The 16,580-nt window shown below is 41.3% G+C and overlaps 1 protein-coding gene across 1 annotated transcript in view; it reads right to left on the bottom strand.

Annotated features, from left to right (window-relative positions):
- EMB2279 (pentatricopeptide (PPR) repeat-containing protein) overlaps positions 1-16,580 on the bottom strand; it is an 83,192-nt gene that overhangs the window by 34,317 nt on the left and 32,295 nt on the right. Inside the window, exons 6-7 of the mRNA XM_088975758.1 lie at positions 14,949-15,039; positions 14,704-14,861 (exon numbers count right to left, since the gene is read on the bottom strand). Coding sequence (XP_088831884.1) covers positions 14,704-14,861; positions 14,949-15,039 — 249 coding nt within the window. The remainder of the gene's footprint in view (positions 1-14,703; positions 14,862-14,948; positions 15,040-16,580) is intronic.

Genomic DNA, 16,580 nt, shown 5'->3' with positions numbered 1-16,580 from the left:
AAGTTTACCTTCTCCATCTCTCAAAACCCCAAATATTCCTGAAGGACCTGGATTACCCCATTTACTCCCATCAAAGTTCAATTTAACCTTGACAAAACCTTCAATTGGTAGAGCCCAAACAACCTTCACTCTGTCCTTCATCTTAGAGATTGTAGCAATTGCTTCCCAATTCCACCAAATATCATCAAAAGAAAACTAGGAAAAACAACTCTAGAGTTTTGATCCAATGGATCACCCTAATCATCACACAAATCCCTATTTCTTCCTTGCTTCTCTCCTTTTCTAAGAATATTCTTTCATTGCTCTCTTCCTAGATGGTCCAAATCAAGGTTGTTCTAACATGTCTCCATATTATCCTCCCTCTTTTCTTTGACCAAGTAAACAAGGAGGGATCAAATAACAATATTAACCTCCGTTAGTAAAGTCCACCTACACCCAAACAAAGAAAAAAACCAAAGCCAAATATCTGCAACAAAGAGTAAAGAAATCAATAAATGAAAACAACTCTGATTACTGGATTTCCACAAGACTCACCAGTTAGGGAAGAGATAAGAATTAGGTCTTCTCTTTTGTAGCAAGCCCATAATATTTATCTTCCTGTGAACTACATCCCAGCACAAAGCTCTTCCTTTGAGTGGAATGGGTCTTTACCAAAACTCTTAAAGGAAAAGGTAGAAGCTAAGTAATCATAAAAGCTCTTGAACAAAGAAGCACAAGAAAACAAACCCTTGGGGTTGGGGGCCCAAATATGCTTATCAGGTTTACCGGGGTCCAAGCAAACCTCCTAAAGGAGTTGTAGAAGATCTGCACAATCTAAAAGTTTGTTGTCCCTAAGACCTCTATGGAAACCTAAGTCCCTGCTAAGGCTCACGGGATGTATTGGAGGAACAACAAATCTTGATACACTCATTTTTGTACAAAGAAACAGAGTATAAGGAGGGGAAAAGCTCCTTTAATGGACAAGAACCAACCCAAGTATCCTCCCAAAATTTAACAAAAGCTCCAGAGAAAACATCATACCTGACGAAACAAAGAAAGTGAGGTAGAACGCTATGGACAGCTTTCCAAGGCAAGGCCGAAGTAGCTCTGGTAGATAACCTGCATCCCAACCATTTCCAAAACCTTCCATGTATTCTAGCTATTACTTCATACCATAATCTATCCCTTTCCATCGGCCACCTCCAAAGTCATTTCCCTAGTAGAGCCCTGTTCTTTTTAACCACACTACCAATCCCCAAACCTCCTTGTTGAAGATTTCTACTCACAACCTCCCATTTAACCAGATAATCCTTCCTTCCATCACCCGGTTCCCACAAAAAGTCCCTCAATCTTTTCAATTTTCTTGGCTTCTTTTTGGGGGATTCTAAAAACTGATAGGAAATAGATAGGAAAGTTAGCAAGCATGGATTTAATCATAGTAATCCTTCCTCCCAAAGATACATAAATCCTCTAACAAGTTGTCAGTTTCTTTGCACATCTATCCACTATGGGGTTCCAAAATCTACTCTCCTTAGGGTATGCACCTAGAGGAAGTCCTAGGTAGGTCAAAGGCCAACTAGCAATAGGACACTCTAAAATATCTACAGCAAAGTCCAGTTCCTCTTCCTCCAAGTTGATTCCTGCTATGCAGATCTTATCAAGGTCGACTTTCATATTAGAGATAAGCTCAAAATTCTTCACCAACTCCTTCAAATTCCTTACCAAATTTTGCTCTCCGCCCTCACAGAAGATTATAATATCATCAGCAAACTGTAGATGAGTAAATGGGGTCCTATTTCTTCTAATCTTTCATCCTTTTATTATAGTCTCCCTATCTGTCTTTAAGATCATTCTACTAAACACATCCGCTACTAGGATGAAGAGAAAGGGTGAGAAAGGATCACCATGCCTCCAACCTCGCCGAGCTGGAAAGAAATCTCTAACAAACTCATTAACCAAAATAGAATAGTGGCAAGGAGGTTTGGGGACCCTCGGATCTCAAACAACCATTTTAAGGATGTTAACGTAGGGGTATGTCTGTCTTTTTACCTAGATTAATGTTGCTGATCTGTAATGTTGTGTAGGAACCAGTGCTCCTCACTTAAATAAGGGCGCATATGTCTTTTCAATTATTTTTAATAATATAAGTACTATTTGGCCGACTGGGAGAAGGTTATGTTGACACTTCCAGTTCGAACCAGATTTACTCCCTTCTCTCTTTCTCTCTTTCTTCCACTTTTCTACTGCTTTCTACATAACCGATCTCAGACAGACAGAATTCCAAGGAAGGCCGAATCATCACAAAGGACCCTTGCATCTCAAATAACCACCACCCCATCCAATAGGCTCTTTGCATTCAACTCCACCCACTCCCCATTACTAATTCTTCAAACTTAAAGTCAAAGGATTTTCCATATTCGTTTCTTGCAACAACACAATATCTAGATTATGCTTTCTCAACACATTCCTCACTGAAATTCTTCTTCCTTCTCTCAAACCCTTAAAATTCCAAGACAGCAGTTTCATTTTCGCCTTCAATCACCCCAGCCCTTCCTTATTGACCTTCAAGTGCCTTCCTCGACAAAGCCTAGAGGTGTAAATCAGGTCGTGCCACCCACGGCCCGGCCCGAATTTGGGCCGGCACAACAAGGCGGCACGTAGGCCATGCCACGACCGGCACGATGGTCCAAGTCGTGCTAGAAACAGATATATAGGGTTGTTTTACAAGAATACCCACCCAACAGCTATAAACAGATATATAGGGGGTATTTATGTATTTTGGTTTTGGGGGCAGAAAGAATGGCACAAATGCCCCCCAACAGCTATATAACATCTAGTTTGGGGGGCATTTTGGGTAAAGTGAACATGCATTTTGAGTGAAGTGAACAGCTAGTCTGGTGGAGTGAACATGCAAAAAATTATCCAATTCTCGCCACCATGGCACGTGATCTACTAGCCCCTTCGATGTCTACGGTTCCATCGGAGTCTTGTTTTAGTGCAGGTAATAGGGTGTTGGATGACAAGAGAAGTTATATGAATGATGAAAGTCTAAAGATGTGCATCAGCTTTAAAGATTGGTTGGGTGCTTAAGATAGATTACAAGACAAAGGACATGACACTACACTTGATGTTTCACTTGAATCAAATGATCAAAGTCAAGAATAATAGGAGAAAATGATGAAGTCAATATTCTTTGTATACTCAATAGTTGAATAGCATTTTTTCAAATTATTGTAAAATTTGTTTTAATTTTATTTAATTTATTTGATATTATTTAATAATGTAATTTTTATTTTCGATTTGTAACTATATTGTATTTTTTCATATTTTATTAATTTATTTCATTTTCCAATTTTCATATTTCATTCATCCAACCATTGTATGCTTTGTATCATTCAAAATTAAATGAAACAAAATTCCTATTTTTCTTCCAATTTGTTATTCACTTTGAGTCTTTGTATCTTTGTCTCTTTGACTTCTTATTTGGTTAAGTATTTTTTTTCATTTCTTTATTAGATTTCTTATTTTTCAAATAGTTCCCAAAGGAAAGTTAAATATTTTAGTTTTACTTAGAAAAGAAATAAAAAAATCAAAAATGTCAAAAAAAACAAAAAAAAAAGCTGTCTGGCCCAGTTCAGCCAACGCCCAAGGCCCAGCCCAGCACAACCTAGGCCCACTGCACAACCCAAGCCCGCAGCACGGCATAGGCCGACACGGTCTTGGGCCGTGGGCCATGCCAGGCCAACCCCCCAAATTATCCTTGGGAAGGGCGGCACGGCCCAGAAAAGCCCACGAGCCTTATGCTGTTTTACACCTCTAACAAAGCCCTCTTCCTGCCCTTCTTCCCTCCTATTCCTTTAAAAGTGTTTAATGTCTTTCTAACCACCCTCTCCCCACCCAAGAAGAACAACCCAAGTGACTTTCCCACAACCACCTATCTCTCCACTAAATGCTCAATATTCACCCTCCTCTCAATAGTGTTTTCCTTACCTAAAGTCCATCTTTCTCAAGGCCCTCTATCACCTCTCTTCCCTTATTTCCTCCCCACTGCTCCCTATCTTCCACTTCCCCCCCTTCAAGCCCCAATCCCTCCACTTCCTTGAATTAGAAGTCTTCTCTTCCGGTTATACACCTTGCACTATTGCTCGAGCTTGCCACCCTCCCGGCCTCCCCAATTATTCCTCTTCGACATGCTTCCCCAATCACCCTCTTTTTTTTAACAGAAAGAAAAAGGTATATAAGTTTTATACAGCAAATAGAGAAAGAATCTCCCCAAACAAAAAGCACGCTTGAGTAGAAAAAAATAATATTCAGTCCAAAAACAATTTGGACCAAGACCAGGCCAAAACCCAAAAAGATAAAACCTCACTACAAGCCCGGGCCCCAAAAATGCCCAAAAAAGATGGGCGCTTAGTGACCCTAGCCAACTCCAAGAACAGTCAGAAAATAGACAAAACACACATCTGGAACGGGAAGAAAACAGCACCACGCCAAGCCTAAGCATAGACTGACAGTTTACCTCTGCCTCTTTCTGTCCCTGCCTCTTGAGCTACGTAAACCTCTAGAGGGAGGTTTTGTTACCACCATGTCATAGAAGTCAGTGAACTTTTTAGAACTGGGCTGGGCATGGGTCCAACAGATGAGGGACCCAAGAGGAATGATGAAGCTCGAATGGTTTACAAATAGAAATAGGATCCACCCCAAGGAAATGGGGCTGAGTACGGATCCTGCCTATGAACGAACCCCAAAACTCCTCCCTACTCCACATAGACCGAAAAGGAAGCACTTGTTCAAATTTTGAACAGTGCACTCTAGCATCTGAAAAAGGCAGAACCCCCATTGTGGCAAGTTGTGGATCATTCACCGAAGTAGAAGTTGATAGCAAACCACTTACCACTGAACCAATCATAGGATTTCCAACGTCAAACACTGAACTTGGCACTTGATGCCTTCTCTTGTTTCTTGGTCGCCGCCATCAACATTTACAACTACCCCTAACAGAAAAGCAGAGATATCAAAAAACCTCTCTTAAGTAGTCTGATCAGACTTTCCCAGATAAGGATTTGCCCCAAAGGGGAAGCTCCTCGCGCTAGGGTACTTCAAACAAACTTTCTTTGAACTTAATGGGTGAAATGAGTCGGGGGGCAGCTAGATCGAAGTCCCACTGGGGATGGACCCGAACCAAGTTACAATCTTAAACCTCTTTGTCCTCCACCACTATCCTCAAGAGATACCTCTCCCCAAATAACTAGCTATGTAGTTTTAGGAATATGCCTCATAACTCTGCACCAAACAAGCAACCAAAGAGATTCAATGTTACTCCAGGAGAGGTTGGTAGGGTCTGGTGCTATAAAACCCCCAAAAACATTTCCCTAGTTCTTTGAACACTTAAGGGCACAGTCAATGAGGTGGAACTCCGAATATACGAACCCACTAGCGCCAGTAACCACAACTCTGCCTCTCAAAACAGCCCATTGGGTTCCATTGAGACAAAGAGAAATGACAACCACTGTAACTATTTTTTCCATAAAGCAAAACTCCACAGGCTTCTTCTTCAGAGTAGAAAATGAGAAGCAATTTGCTCCCCTCCATCTTCTTGACCCACACCTTCTGCAGACTATGCCAAGTGAGAGAAGACCATCTCCCAACCTTGAACACATATGGATAGAAACGCATGGTCAAGCATAGTTGTCAAGGCAACGCCTAGGTGGGCATCTAGGCGAGTCAATGTTTTTTGGGGCTCACCTCATTAAAATTCCATATATATTTCTTATATTTTGACATTTTAAGTCAATAATATAAAGATAGGCATAATACACCGAATCATTATTTTTATTTCTTTCATAAGATAATAAATTTTTCATTAGCTTCTTATTTTTTTAGGGTTTCTTATAGATAGATAATCATAGACCCTGAAGAAGAAACAAGTTCGATAGATATCCCCATCAAGGTTCCAAGTGAAGCACGTTCTACATCTTTGAAGAAACTAGAGAAATCAAGCATTTGCAGAACAGAAGAAAAAATATGGGCACCTCCCCTTCTTTTTATTTTTCATAACAAAATTAGGGGTTCTGGGCTCTGCTCCTCCTCCTTCCTCTTGTTCTTCTTCTTGGAACAAAAAATAGGGGCAGGCTAGAACAAAGAATAGGGGCTCCACCCTTTCTTTTTTTTTTTTTTTTTTTTTTTTTTTTGGGGGGGGGGGGGAGGGGGGGGGGGGGGGAGATGAAACCAAGGGCTCGGCCCCTTCTTCTTTCCTCCTCCCTCTAGAACAAAAAAACAGGGGTCCAGTCCTTTTTCTTCTTTTTTTATTTTTTTATTTTTTGCAAGAAAAATTCTTCTCCATCCTTTTTTTAACTAAAACAGGGGCTCTGCCCTTGAGATTTTTCTTTCTTCTAAGACAAGAATAGGGACTCTGCCCTTCACAATCATCCCCTTTTTGTTCTATTCTTTTGTAGACATTAAGTGATGCCTAGGCAGCTGCCTAGGCAACCAGGTGACTCCCTATCGCCTAGGTTCACCTTGGCACCTTGAAAACTATATGATGAAGCATTGACAAAGAAAATCCTCACGTTCCCAAAGTCCAACTTCCAATAGGAAAACTCTATTCAAGGCTCCTTAAACCCACATGGAAGCACTACCCTCCAACTTCCCTAATCACCCTCTTCTTCATCCCTAATCCCCTTGTTGGAAACTTCTAGCCCAGGCAGAGGAGGAACAAAACTTACCTCAAAGATCAGTTGCTCTATCTGCACCCTCCACCTTAGCTTCATAGACCATTTGAATCACTCTATTTGAAGCATCTCTGATGCTCAAGGCTAGTTTCCCAGCATCAATTTGAATGTTCAACGACTGAGACCAATAACCTTCCCTAGTGTGACCTGCTCTCTCCTTGTTTCCATCTTGCTGAACACCTCCTTGACGGGGATCATTCACAGGAACCTTCATTTTCCTTCCTTCTATATTGAGATATCTTTCTCGAACCTTGTTACAACACACCTACTCATCCTTCAATTTCCCCAACCCTCTTTAATTCTCTCTAACATTTTGGACTCTTGAACCCATCAAGAATTGTTGTCTTTCCACAAATGCCCCTCACAACCTGTAACTTATCCCTCCAGTTCCTCCCTTTAAAATCCGTATTCATTTTCTTGAAAAAGTGGACCCAACCTCTCAATTTCCTCATAAACCCACCTACTATTGCCAATTCCTTATCTCCTTCCCCCACCCTTCACCCAACTATTGAGCTTCCAATATCTTACACAAATCACCCACCACTTGCCTTCCATTCAATGACCCACACATCCCAACTCCCTCCATGTCAGCTTCTCTCCCCTTCGAATCTGCCACCTCACCTTCTTTTTCCTCCAAACAACTCTTCAAGTTCCTCTCCCCCTTCACCTTCTTCTCTGATCTGAAACCAGGCCCCCCTTCAACTCCAGTTCCTCCCACCGCTTCCTTTCCCATTATTTCATCTTCATTCTCTCATGCTCCACTCAAACCCTCCCCCTCCATTCTTAGATACGTCCCATCTTCTTCTTTGACTATGATTCTCCTCTCAAAACATACCTTTCCCCTGAAAAATAAAGCCCAACTTATTTGGAATAACAGAAGTATCTGCCACCTCAATCAATATTCTTTCCAGGTCCAATTTCTCCCATAATTGGTTCTTATCGTCAAACTTCAGGAATCTGCCAAAGTGATTTCCAATTTATTCTAAGGTTAAGATGCTCCATGCATACAGAGGATACCCGCCACCCCAGTCCAAACCAAACATCTCCTACCTGCAGAGATTTCCCCTGTTGTCGGTAACAACCAATTTAATCTCATATCCGTATCTCTATTCAAAGAACTTTCTGACTTTAAAACCCACTCCACATACTGCCTACTGTGAAACATGAACAGCATCAGACATCTGTTAAGCATTCTAACCCCCATGACTTTTTCATTTCACCGTTCCAAGGTCACCCATGTTTCAACCTTCTCCACCTCCATTGCTCCCAACTCTGCCAACCAAGCTGGCATGTAACACTCTCATTCTTTCCTCCATCTCCCCAACCTATCCCCTCCCCATCCATGGTGGTGGGGTGGGTCACCCACTACCCATCGGGGACAGGGAATCCCTGAATTTTCCCCACCCCGAGGCAACCACCCAAAAATACACTTATTTCAGGATGTTTTAGGAAAAAGATTATAGGGATTTGGGGGTATTTTAGGAATTGGATTATGACAATTTGGAGGTATCTAGAAATGGAATTATGGGATCATAGGGTTTTAGGAATTCAGAGAAAACTTAGAGATATTTTAGAAATTAATATTCAAGCTAGGGATATTATACTAATTTACCATCGGGTTCGGGGAATCATATGCAATCCCCATCCCCTGTTCAGAGCAAAAATATTTTCCCTATACCCATTTAATATCAAGGAAAACCCGCCCCATTCGGGATAGGGCAGGGCCCCAGTTTTATGGGAAAAATTAACATCCCTACATGGATCCACGAAAACCTCAAAGCCAATCTAATATAATATGTTTGCTGGAATAAGGTTGTCGAATGAAAAGAGAAGAAGAAGAAGGAGAAGATAAGAGAAGGGTGGCAATTCCCTCTCAGCCAACCCTATTCTATTATATATAAGAGCATTACATAATGTTAAATAAATAGACTAGAATGCCCCTGATTGGTGATGGGACACCTAGTCAAATAAAACACTAAATAAGATTAGGCCCAATAACTAATGACTTAAGACCCAACAAAGATAAACAAACAAATTAAGACAGTCGAACCAACACTCCCCCTCAAGCTAAGCATGGATGTCAATCATGTTTAGCTTGCCAAGTAAGTCCAAGAATTTCACTGTAGCGAGACCTTTAGTTAGAACATCTGCAATCTGCATCTCGGAGGGAGTATAAGGAAATGCAGAGTTCTCCTGAGACGATTCTTTCTCTGACAAAATGGCGGTAAATCTCAATATGTTTCGTTCTATCATGTTGCACTGGGTTATTTGCAATGTTGATGGCAGCCTTGTTGTCACAGTACAACCTGAGAGGGCACTCGATCTTTATTCCAAGTTCACCAAGAAGGATTTTAAGCCACAAAAGTTCAGCAACACCATGAGCCATAACTCGATATTCGACCTCTGCCTAGATCTAGCAACCACATTCTGTTTTTTACTCCATGTAACTAAATTTCCTCCAACAAAGGTGCAGTACCCAGAAGTAGACTTCCTGTCCCCAATAGAGTTAGCCCAATCTGCATCAGTATATCCTTCAACTTCAATTTTATTGTTTTTCTTGAACAGAATCCCTTTCCCCGGGCAAGACTTCAAATATCTGAGGATCCTTTCCACAGCTTTCATGTGAGGGATTTTAGGAGTGTGCATGAATGGCTGACAACATGTACAGCATAAGCAATGTCAGGGCGAGTGAGGGACATGTAAATCAACTTCCCCAGCAACTTTTGGTATCTTTCCTTATCAAGGTAGTCCTCTCCTACTGACTCTTGTAGACCATGGTTCTGTTCTATTGGAGTATCTACTGACCTACACCCCATCATGCTTGTCTCTTGTAGAAGATCAAGGATGTATTTCCGCCGACATATATAGATGCCCTCTTTGGATCTAGCAACTTCAATCCCAAGAAAGTATCTTAGTTGGCCCAGGTCTTTGATCTCAAATTCAGTAGCCAAGACCTCCTTTAGTCTTTTAATCTCTTCATGATCATCCCTTGTAATTACCATATCATTCACATAGGCAATAAGTGTTGTAAGTTTGCCATTTCTCTTCCTTATGAACAGGGTATGATCTGCCCCACTTTGAGTGTAACCCCCTTTCTTCATGGCCCCACATAGCTTCTCAAACCAAGCTCGAGGGGACTGCTTAAGACCGTATAGAGCTTTTCTCAGTCTACATACCTTCCTGCCAAACCCATAACCTGGTGAAGGATCCATGAATACCCATAACCTGGTGGAGGATCCATAGAGCTTTTCACGTCCAACTGATGTAGCTCCCATGAGAAATTTGCAGGTAATGATAATAGAACTCGGATTGTGTTGAGTTTTGCTACCGAAGCAATGGTTTCTTTGTAGTCAATCCCTTCTTTTTGAGTAAACCCTTTTGCTACCAATCTAGCCTTGTACCTTTCAATGCATCACAGTGAACACCCGCTTGCATCCAACAGTGCCTTTCCCTTCTGGTAGATCCACTAATTTCCAAGTCCCTGCTTTCATTAAGGCCTTCATTTCTACGTCCATAGCCTCTTTTCATTTTGGATCAGATACTGCCTCTAAATACCTAGTAGGGACATGCACAGAAGAGAGAGCAGACACAAAAGAACAATAACGAGGAGACAAATGTGAGTAAGACACAAAATCAGCAATGGGGTGTCTCATAGTACAAGAACGGGTAGACTTACGAAGGGCAATAGGAAGATCCAAGTCAAAGGAATTGATAGGATTACCTTGAGTTTCTGAGACAGGTTGATCTGAGTCCAATTGGTTGCTGTCATGAGTTAGAGGGCCCTTCTTCCTTCTGTTGTAGGTGATTTTGATATCTCTTTGCTGCCTGTTGGAGTCTTCAGTAACATTTGCAACATTACTAGTAGTAGCTGGTACCATAGGAGCCTCACTAGATTCACCCGGAATACCACAACTAGGTGGATCAAACGGAGATGGAAGGTCCGAGGTAGAGAGAGGCACAAAGGAGGGAACAGAAGAATTCTCTTCCATCCCACTAGTTTCCCCTTGAAGAGGATTCTAGGAAGAATGAAAATAGGATTGAGACCCAAAGAATACCACATCCTTTGTGACATTTTTTCTTGGTGACTGGATCATAACACTTGTACCCCTTCTGAGTGGGGGAGTACCCCAAAAATATTCCCTTCGTAGCCCTAGGATCCAATTTGGTCTTCTTCGGATCCTTGACATGTACAAAGCATACACAACCAAAGACTCTCGGTGGAAGAGAAAAGTCAGGAAGGTGAGGGCAAAGAACAGAGAAAGGAGTTTTCATCCCCAATACCTTAGATGGCATTCGATTTATCAGATATGATGTAGTAAGGATTGCTTGAGACCAATAGTTTTTTGGAACTTTGTGCTGAAATAGTAAGGCTCGAGCAATCTCCAATAGGTGTCTATTCTTGCACTCAGCAACCCCATTCTGTTGGGGGGTACTAGCACAAGATGACTGATGAATCATTCCAGCATCCTCCATAAACAGATTCAAGGACCTTTCAAAATATTCAGCAGCATTATCAGACCTGAACTGTTTGATTTTCTTGCCAAATTGTGTTTCAATCATTTTGCAAAATGTCATGGTTACCCGCGACACTTCATCTCGTGCTTTTAAGTAGATCCATGTGCATCGAGAATAATGATCAATAAAACTGATAAAGTATCGAAAGCCATCAACAAAAATAATGGGAGAGGGGCCCCAAACATCAAAATGGACTAAGTTAAAAGAAGCTTGAATTTCATTACTAGAAGTTGAATAAACAATTCTACATTGCTTTGATAGTTGACAGACTTCACAAACTAACTCTTGACTTGAAACACCTCTAAATAATTTTGGAAACAACACTTCCAATGATGAAACGGTAAATGACCTAATCTAGCATGCCACAGATGTAACCTAGCTATTGACTCCACGTTGGACTGACTACTAGTAGCAGATGTTTGTAAGGCCGAACTGATGTCTGCATCAAGGTAGTAGAGACCTCCACACTCATGACCGCTCCCAATCGTTCTCTTCGTCAATCTGTCTTGAAAGACACAATGAGTAGGGAAAAAGGTTATGCTACAATTCAAATTTTTGGTAAGCTTTGAAACAGATAAGAGATTTGAAGAAAGATTGGGAACATGCAAGATAGATTTGAGTGAGAGGTCCTTGCTTAGGTCAACCACTCCTTTCCCATAAATGGTAGAGAGAGAACCATCAGTAACCCTCATCTTATCTTGGCTAGACATTAAATGATAGGAAGAAAATAGAGAAGACATGTGTGTCATGTGGTCAGTTGCACCAAAATCAATAATCCAAGAGGCAGGATCAATAGTACTAGTAGCATTGAAGGCAGAGACAATACCTGATCTGGCAAGGGAGGTGGAAGCAAGAGAATTGGTCCTTAGACGGGCTAGGGCCCAGCTAAGAACCTCTACCTCATCAGACGGGCTAGGGCCCAGCTAAGAACCTCTACCTCATCGGCAGTAAAACCAAAGGATCCGATTCTAGGGGAATTAGTAGTTTGTCCCATGGAAGAGGAAGTAACTGTGGATGAGTGTTTTGAACCATCATCACTAAGACTCACAGCTAGATTCCCACTTGCAGGTTGACCCTTCTGATGCTTCTTATCTTTCCTCAATGCAGTTGGCTTCAGATGCGGATAGAGAACCCAACAGGTCTCTTTCACATGCCTTTCTCCCCCACAGTGGGTGCACTTCAGATGTCTCTTGTCTGAGTACCTGTTCCCCCTTTGATTTGTAGAGATTAGGGTTGAATGTTCCACAGACTGTTCAGCTAGTTTAGTTTGAGTATCAACCTGCATCTCCTTTCTTCTCACCTCTTCATTCCTCACAAGGTAGTAGACATGATGTAAGTCTAGCATTTCATCCATTCCCAGAATTTGGGACCTTATGCTCTCATATATTGGATCTAGGCCAGCCAAAAATTTAAATGCTCTACCCTCTTCAACCTGTTTGTCATGCTTTTCCTTATCTCTGGCATTCTCCCAATCAATAATAAGGTGATGATCTAGCTCTTCCCATAGTCCTTCTAATGTAGCAAAATAGTTGCAACACTCATATCTCCTTGCCTCAAGGCAGCAATGTCTTGATACAGTCTGTAAATTCTGGCATTATTTTTTTTCTGCCCATAGGTTTTAGACATTTTTTCCCATATCTTGGCAGCCGTGGAGAAATGATGAACAGTCCTAGCTACTCTTGGAGTCATTGAAGCAAGTAGCCAGGACATAACTGTGGCATTCTCCTTGCGCCAAGTTGCATATTCAACACTCCCCACTTCGGGTTCCTTCTTCTGCCTGTCTAAGTAACCAGTGAGTTCCCGAGATGTGATGAAAATCATGGCTGAAACTGACCATGCTCTGAAGTTGTACTCATCCAACAACACATTTGTGATCTGTAGGCTATGCAAATTTGGATTCTCCAGATTAGGAGACCTCCCACAATCCCTAACATCTCTAGAAGGCACTTCCCCGGATATGGAAGACATCTTATCCTACTTGTAAATGTCAAGACTGTAAACAGAATATATAGAGAACTGTTTCAAACTTACAGAACTTGCTGCACTGTAAACTCAGTCCTGAGAACCCATCACAGAGCTGAAACACCAAGTACTACACTGCGGCACTGTGCCCTAATTACTGCTGTCGCAGACTATAATCTGTTGTGCTACCTTCTGCTGTGTTCTAATCACTGCTGCCGCAGCCTGCAACTTGCTGTGTTGGCTTCTACTGTGTGCTAATTACTGCTATCGCAGGCTCTAACCTTACCCACGAACAGTTCTAGGACTGCTGAGATCAGTCCTCCCTCCTAGATCTGTTCTACACAGATCCCTCTTAGCCGAATGGCTGCAGTCTGCTGTACTGTGTCTATTAGGGCATCGCCTTTTGGGTCTAACTCCCCTTGGGCCCTACAACCAAGGGAAACCCTAGATGTAGGTCCTGCTGTGTTCTACGACCAACCCTAGGGTTTCTTTGCAGTAACCAAGATAGAAAAGAAGAAAAGAGAGAGTTAGATGCGAGTAGAAGAAGCAGCAGCTGCTGTAACCAGGTGAAAGATTAGAGCTCTGATACCATGTTTGCTGGAATAAGGTTGCCGAATGAGAAGAGAAGAAGAAGAAGGAGAAGATAAGAGAAGGCCGGCAATTCCCTCTCAGCCAGCCCTATTCTATTATATATAAGAGCATTACATAATGTTACATAAAAAGACTAGAATGCCCCTGATTAGTGATGGGACACCTAGTCAAATAAAACACTAAATAAGATTAGGCCCAATAACTAATGACTTAAGACCCAACAAAGATAAACAAACAAATTAAGACAGCCGAACCAACATAATATATAATATTATAATATATAGCATTATATGATATTATAATAAATAATAAATAAGATTTCATATCATGTATAATATTCTAAGAAGAATGGGTGCTTACCTACTCCATTTCCTATATACATACATTACTTAACCATTATAACAAAACAATACAAAGGATTAACAAGGTATTCTTTATGGTTTGTACACTGTTGTGGCTTTTATTTTCTTTTATCTTTTGATAATTAACTCTAAATTTTATTAAATATAAACTGTAAGGATATGTACAACTTTTCATACGCCCATTGAGAGCATATATCATACTTCAAACCCTTATATGTTGATATTACAACCATGCCCAAAACAATCGATTCCTTTCTACCCCTTGGCTAAAGCATCAGCCAAGCCATTAGCCCACTGTTTTACCCATTGGATTTTGATTTGCATTGGCATTGTTAGACACTTAAAAAGTTTGAATTGATTTCTATACTGCCACAAAGCTCCTCCCCTGTTCAAAAGCCGCTTCTATTTTCTAGTTTCCACTTATAATTAATTGCTTCCATCAACCAAAGAAAGAAAAGTCTCTTCCTTTTATCATTTACTTGATTGCACAGTTTGTTAAACAGCATGCCTAGCCTTATAGAACATAGATAGATGGATGGATGGATAATAGATAAAGCACAAACCTGCATTAGAGCTTCTTGGCACCTTCCTACACTACAAAGACAACGAGCAAGATCATAGTAAAGACTAGCAGAGCCCACTATTCCTCGTCTTTCCATGTCTTGCACAGTCAACACAGCCTCATCCGCTTTACCTTCCCTCCAAAGAGTATTCACAAGAACTGTATAGAAATCAATAAAATAAGAAGCTTGTACACACTGAAGGAAAAGGAAAATAATCTATTACTGAGGAATGATCAGTCAAATACCTTTGTAGTTCAAAGCATTTGGAATGGAGGATTTACAGACCTTGTTGAAAAACTCATGAACCAAGTTGTACTTGCCACATGCAAACATTACCTGTTCAACAATGGACATTTTCAGCAAGGAAATTCTTAAACCATTAACCAGGAACTGAGTGCAAGACACCATTTTTTTATCAGCAACAGAAGACAGATTTCATTACTTAAGATGACTTGTCTTGTAGAGACTGTAATCAGCCATACTCTGGATGAGAATTCAATAAGAAAAAATTCAGAGAATATAAGAGAAAAGAGAGAGAGTGAGAGAGAGAGAGAAATCGAAGAGAAGAGAAATCAGAAAAGAGTGTGGGTAGCCCATCCCACACTCTTTTGAAGGGCTACACAACGGGGGTAGCCCATCCCCCAACTCAAGTGCAGGTGAGATTCGACCCCAAGTCTCTGCTACCACTAGCAGGAGACCTTACTGTAAAGAACACTGATGTGGACCCCACTGATGTGGTCCCCACAGTGTTCATATAGCAGCAATATTTCTGTTAGATATGACTGTTAGTTGGTAGTTATTTCAGTTAGTTATTTCAACTCAAGTGCCCTTTTACAGTTAGCCAATAGTTATATAAATACTAAGAGAGGGTCGGCAGAAATTATGACCGACTCTCTCTCTTTTCTGAAACTCTCTTTGTGTACTTCTTTTCTTCCTCTCTTCTCTTCTTCTTCTCTTCAATTTTTCATCCTTTTTCTTTTTAATTCAATGCTGATTGTAGTCTAGATCGACAACTTGGTATCAAAGCCGACCTAGGAGCTCTTATGCTAATCTCATTAGGCCGATTGCATGAGAACCTCCTACGTTTGGAAGTTTTTCAACAAGGAAGGAGGATCGGCTGATTCTTGGAGGTTACTAGTAGTGTGCGGATGCTACTAAAGAGATTGTAGAAGTCTGGGAGAGTTCCAGTAGTCAGGAAGAATCAGAAGAAGCTTCGGATCCTCAAGATTAGGGTTTTGCATCAACCAGAAGGTGGCGGCCAGAGATTTTTTCATAAAGTAAGCTTTTTCTTGTGATTCTGTTCAGAAAAGATCATCTTGGTTTAGTCTGTGAGGTGCGGCTTCAGAATTTTGTGTTTTCTTAAGGGTTTTGAGACTAATAGGGTTTTTGAGTTCCTAGCTGGTCTGAATCCTAAGTATGATATTGTGAGACAGCAACTACTGACAAGAGACAGTGTAACCCTATCACAAGCCTACACCTTAGTACACAGTGAAGAGACTAGGAGAAAGGTTATAATGGAGCATCAGCCCTTCCCACCAGCCTTGGCAGCAGTCAAACCTTAGTCCAAGGGAGATACGGAGAGGGATATAAAGAAGAAAGACAAGCGGGATCTAGTATGTGAACATTGCAAGAAACCCAAGCATACTAAAGACACCTGTTGGAAGCTGCACCCTCATTTAGTCCCAGCAAAACTCAGGAACAAAAGGGGTAATGCTAATATGGTTGTTAATACTAACTGTGCCTCCTCATCGGGCACAAAAGGCACACCTCTAGACACCCTAGCTACTGTCCGGGCTGCCCTGACTCAGTTGGAAAAGGAAGTTGGCAATTCAGCTCAACCATCTCAGCCACCACCAGCTCCCACATCAGCTTTTGCT

This window comes from Nelumbo lutea, chromosome 3, assembly GCF_056320005.1.
Source record: "Nelumbo lutea isolate HS-2025 chromosome 3, American lotus-T2T, whole genome shotgun sequence".
In the NCBI taxonomy this organism is placed as follows: domain Eukaryota; kingdom Viridiplantae; phylum Streptophyta; class Magnoliopsida; order Proteales; family Nelumbonaceae; genus Nelumbo; species Nelumbo lutea.
The sequence above is the reverse complement of the archived record's forward strand: the minus strand, read 5'-3'. Positions and strand labels throughout refer to the sequence as shown.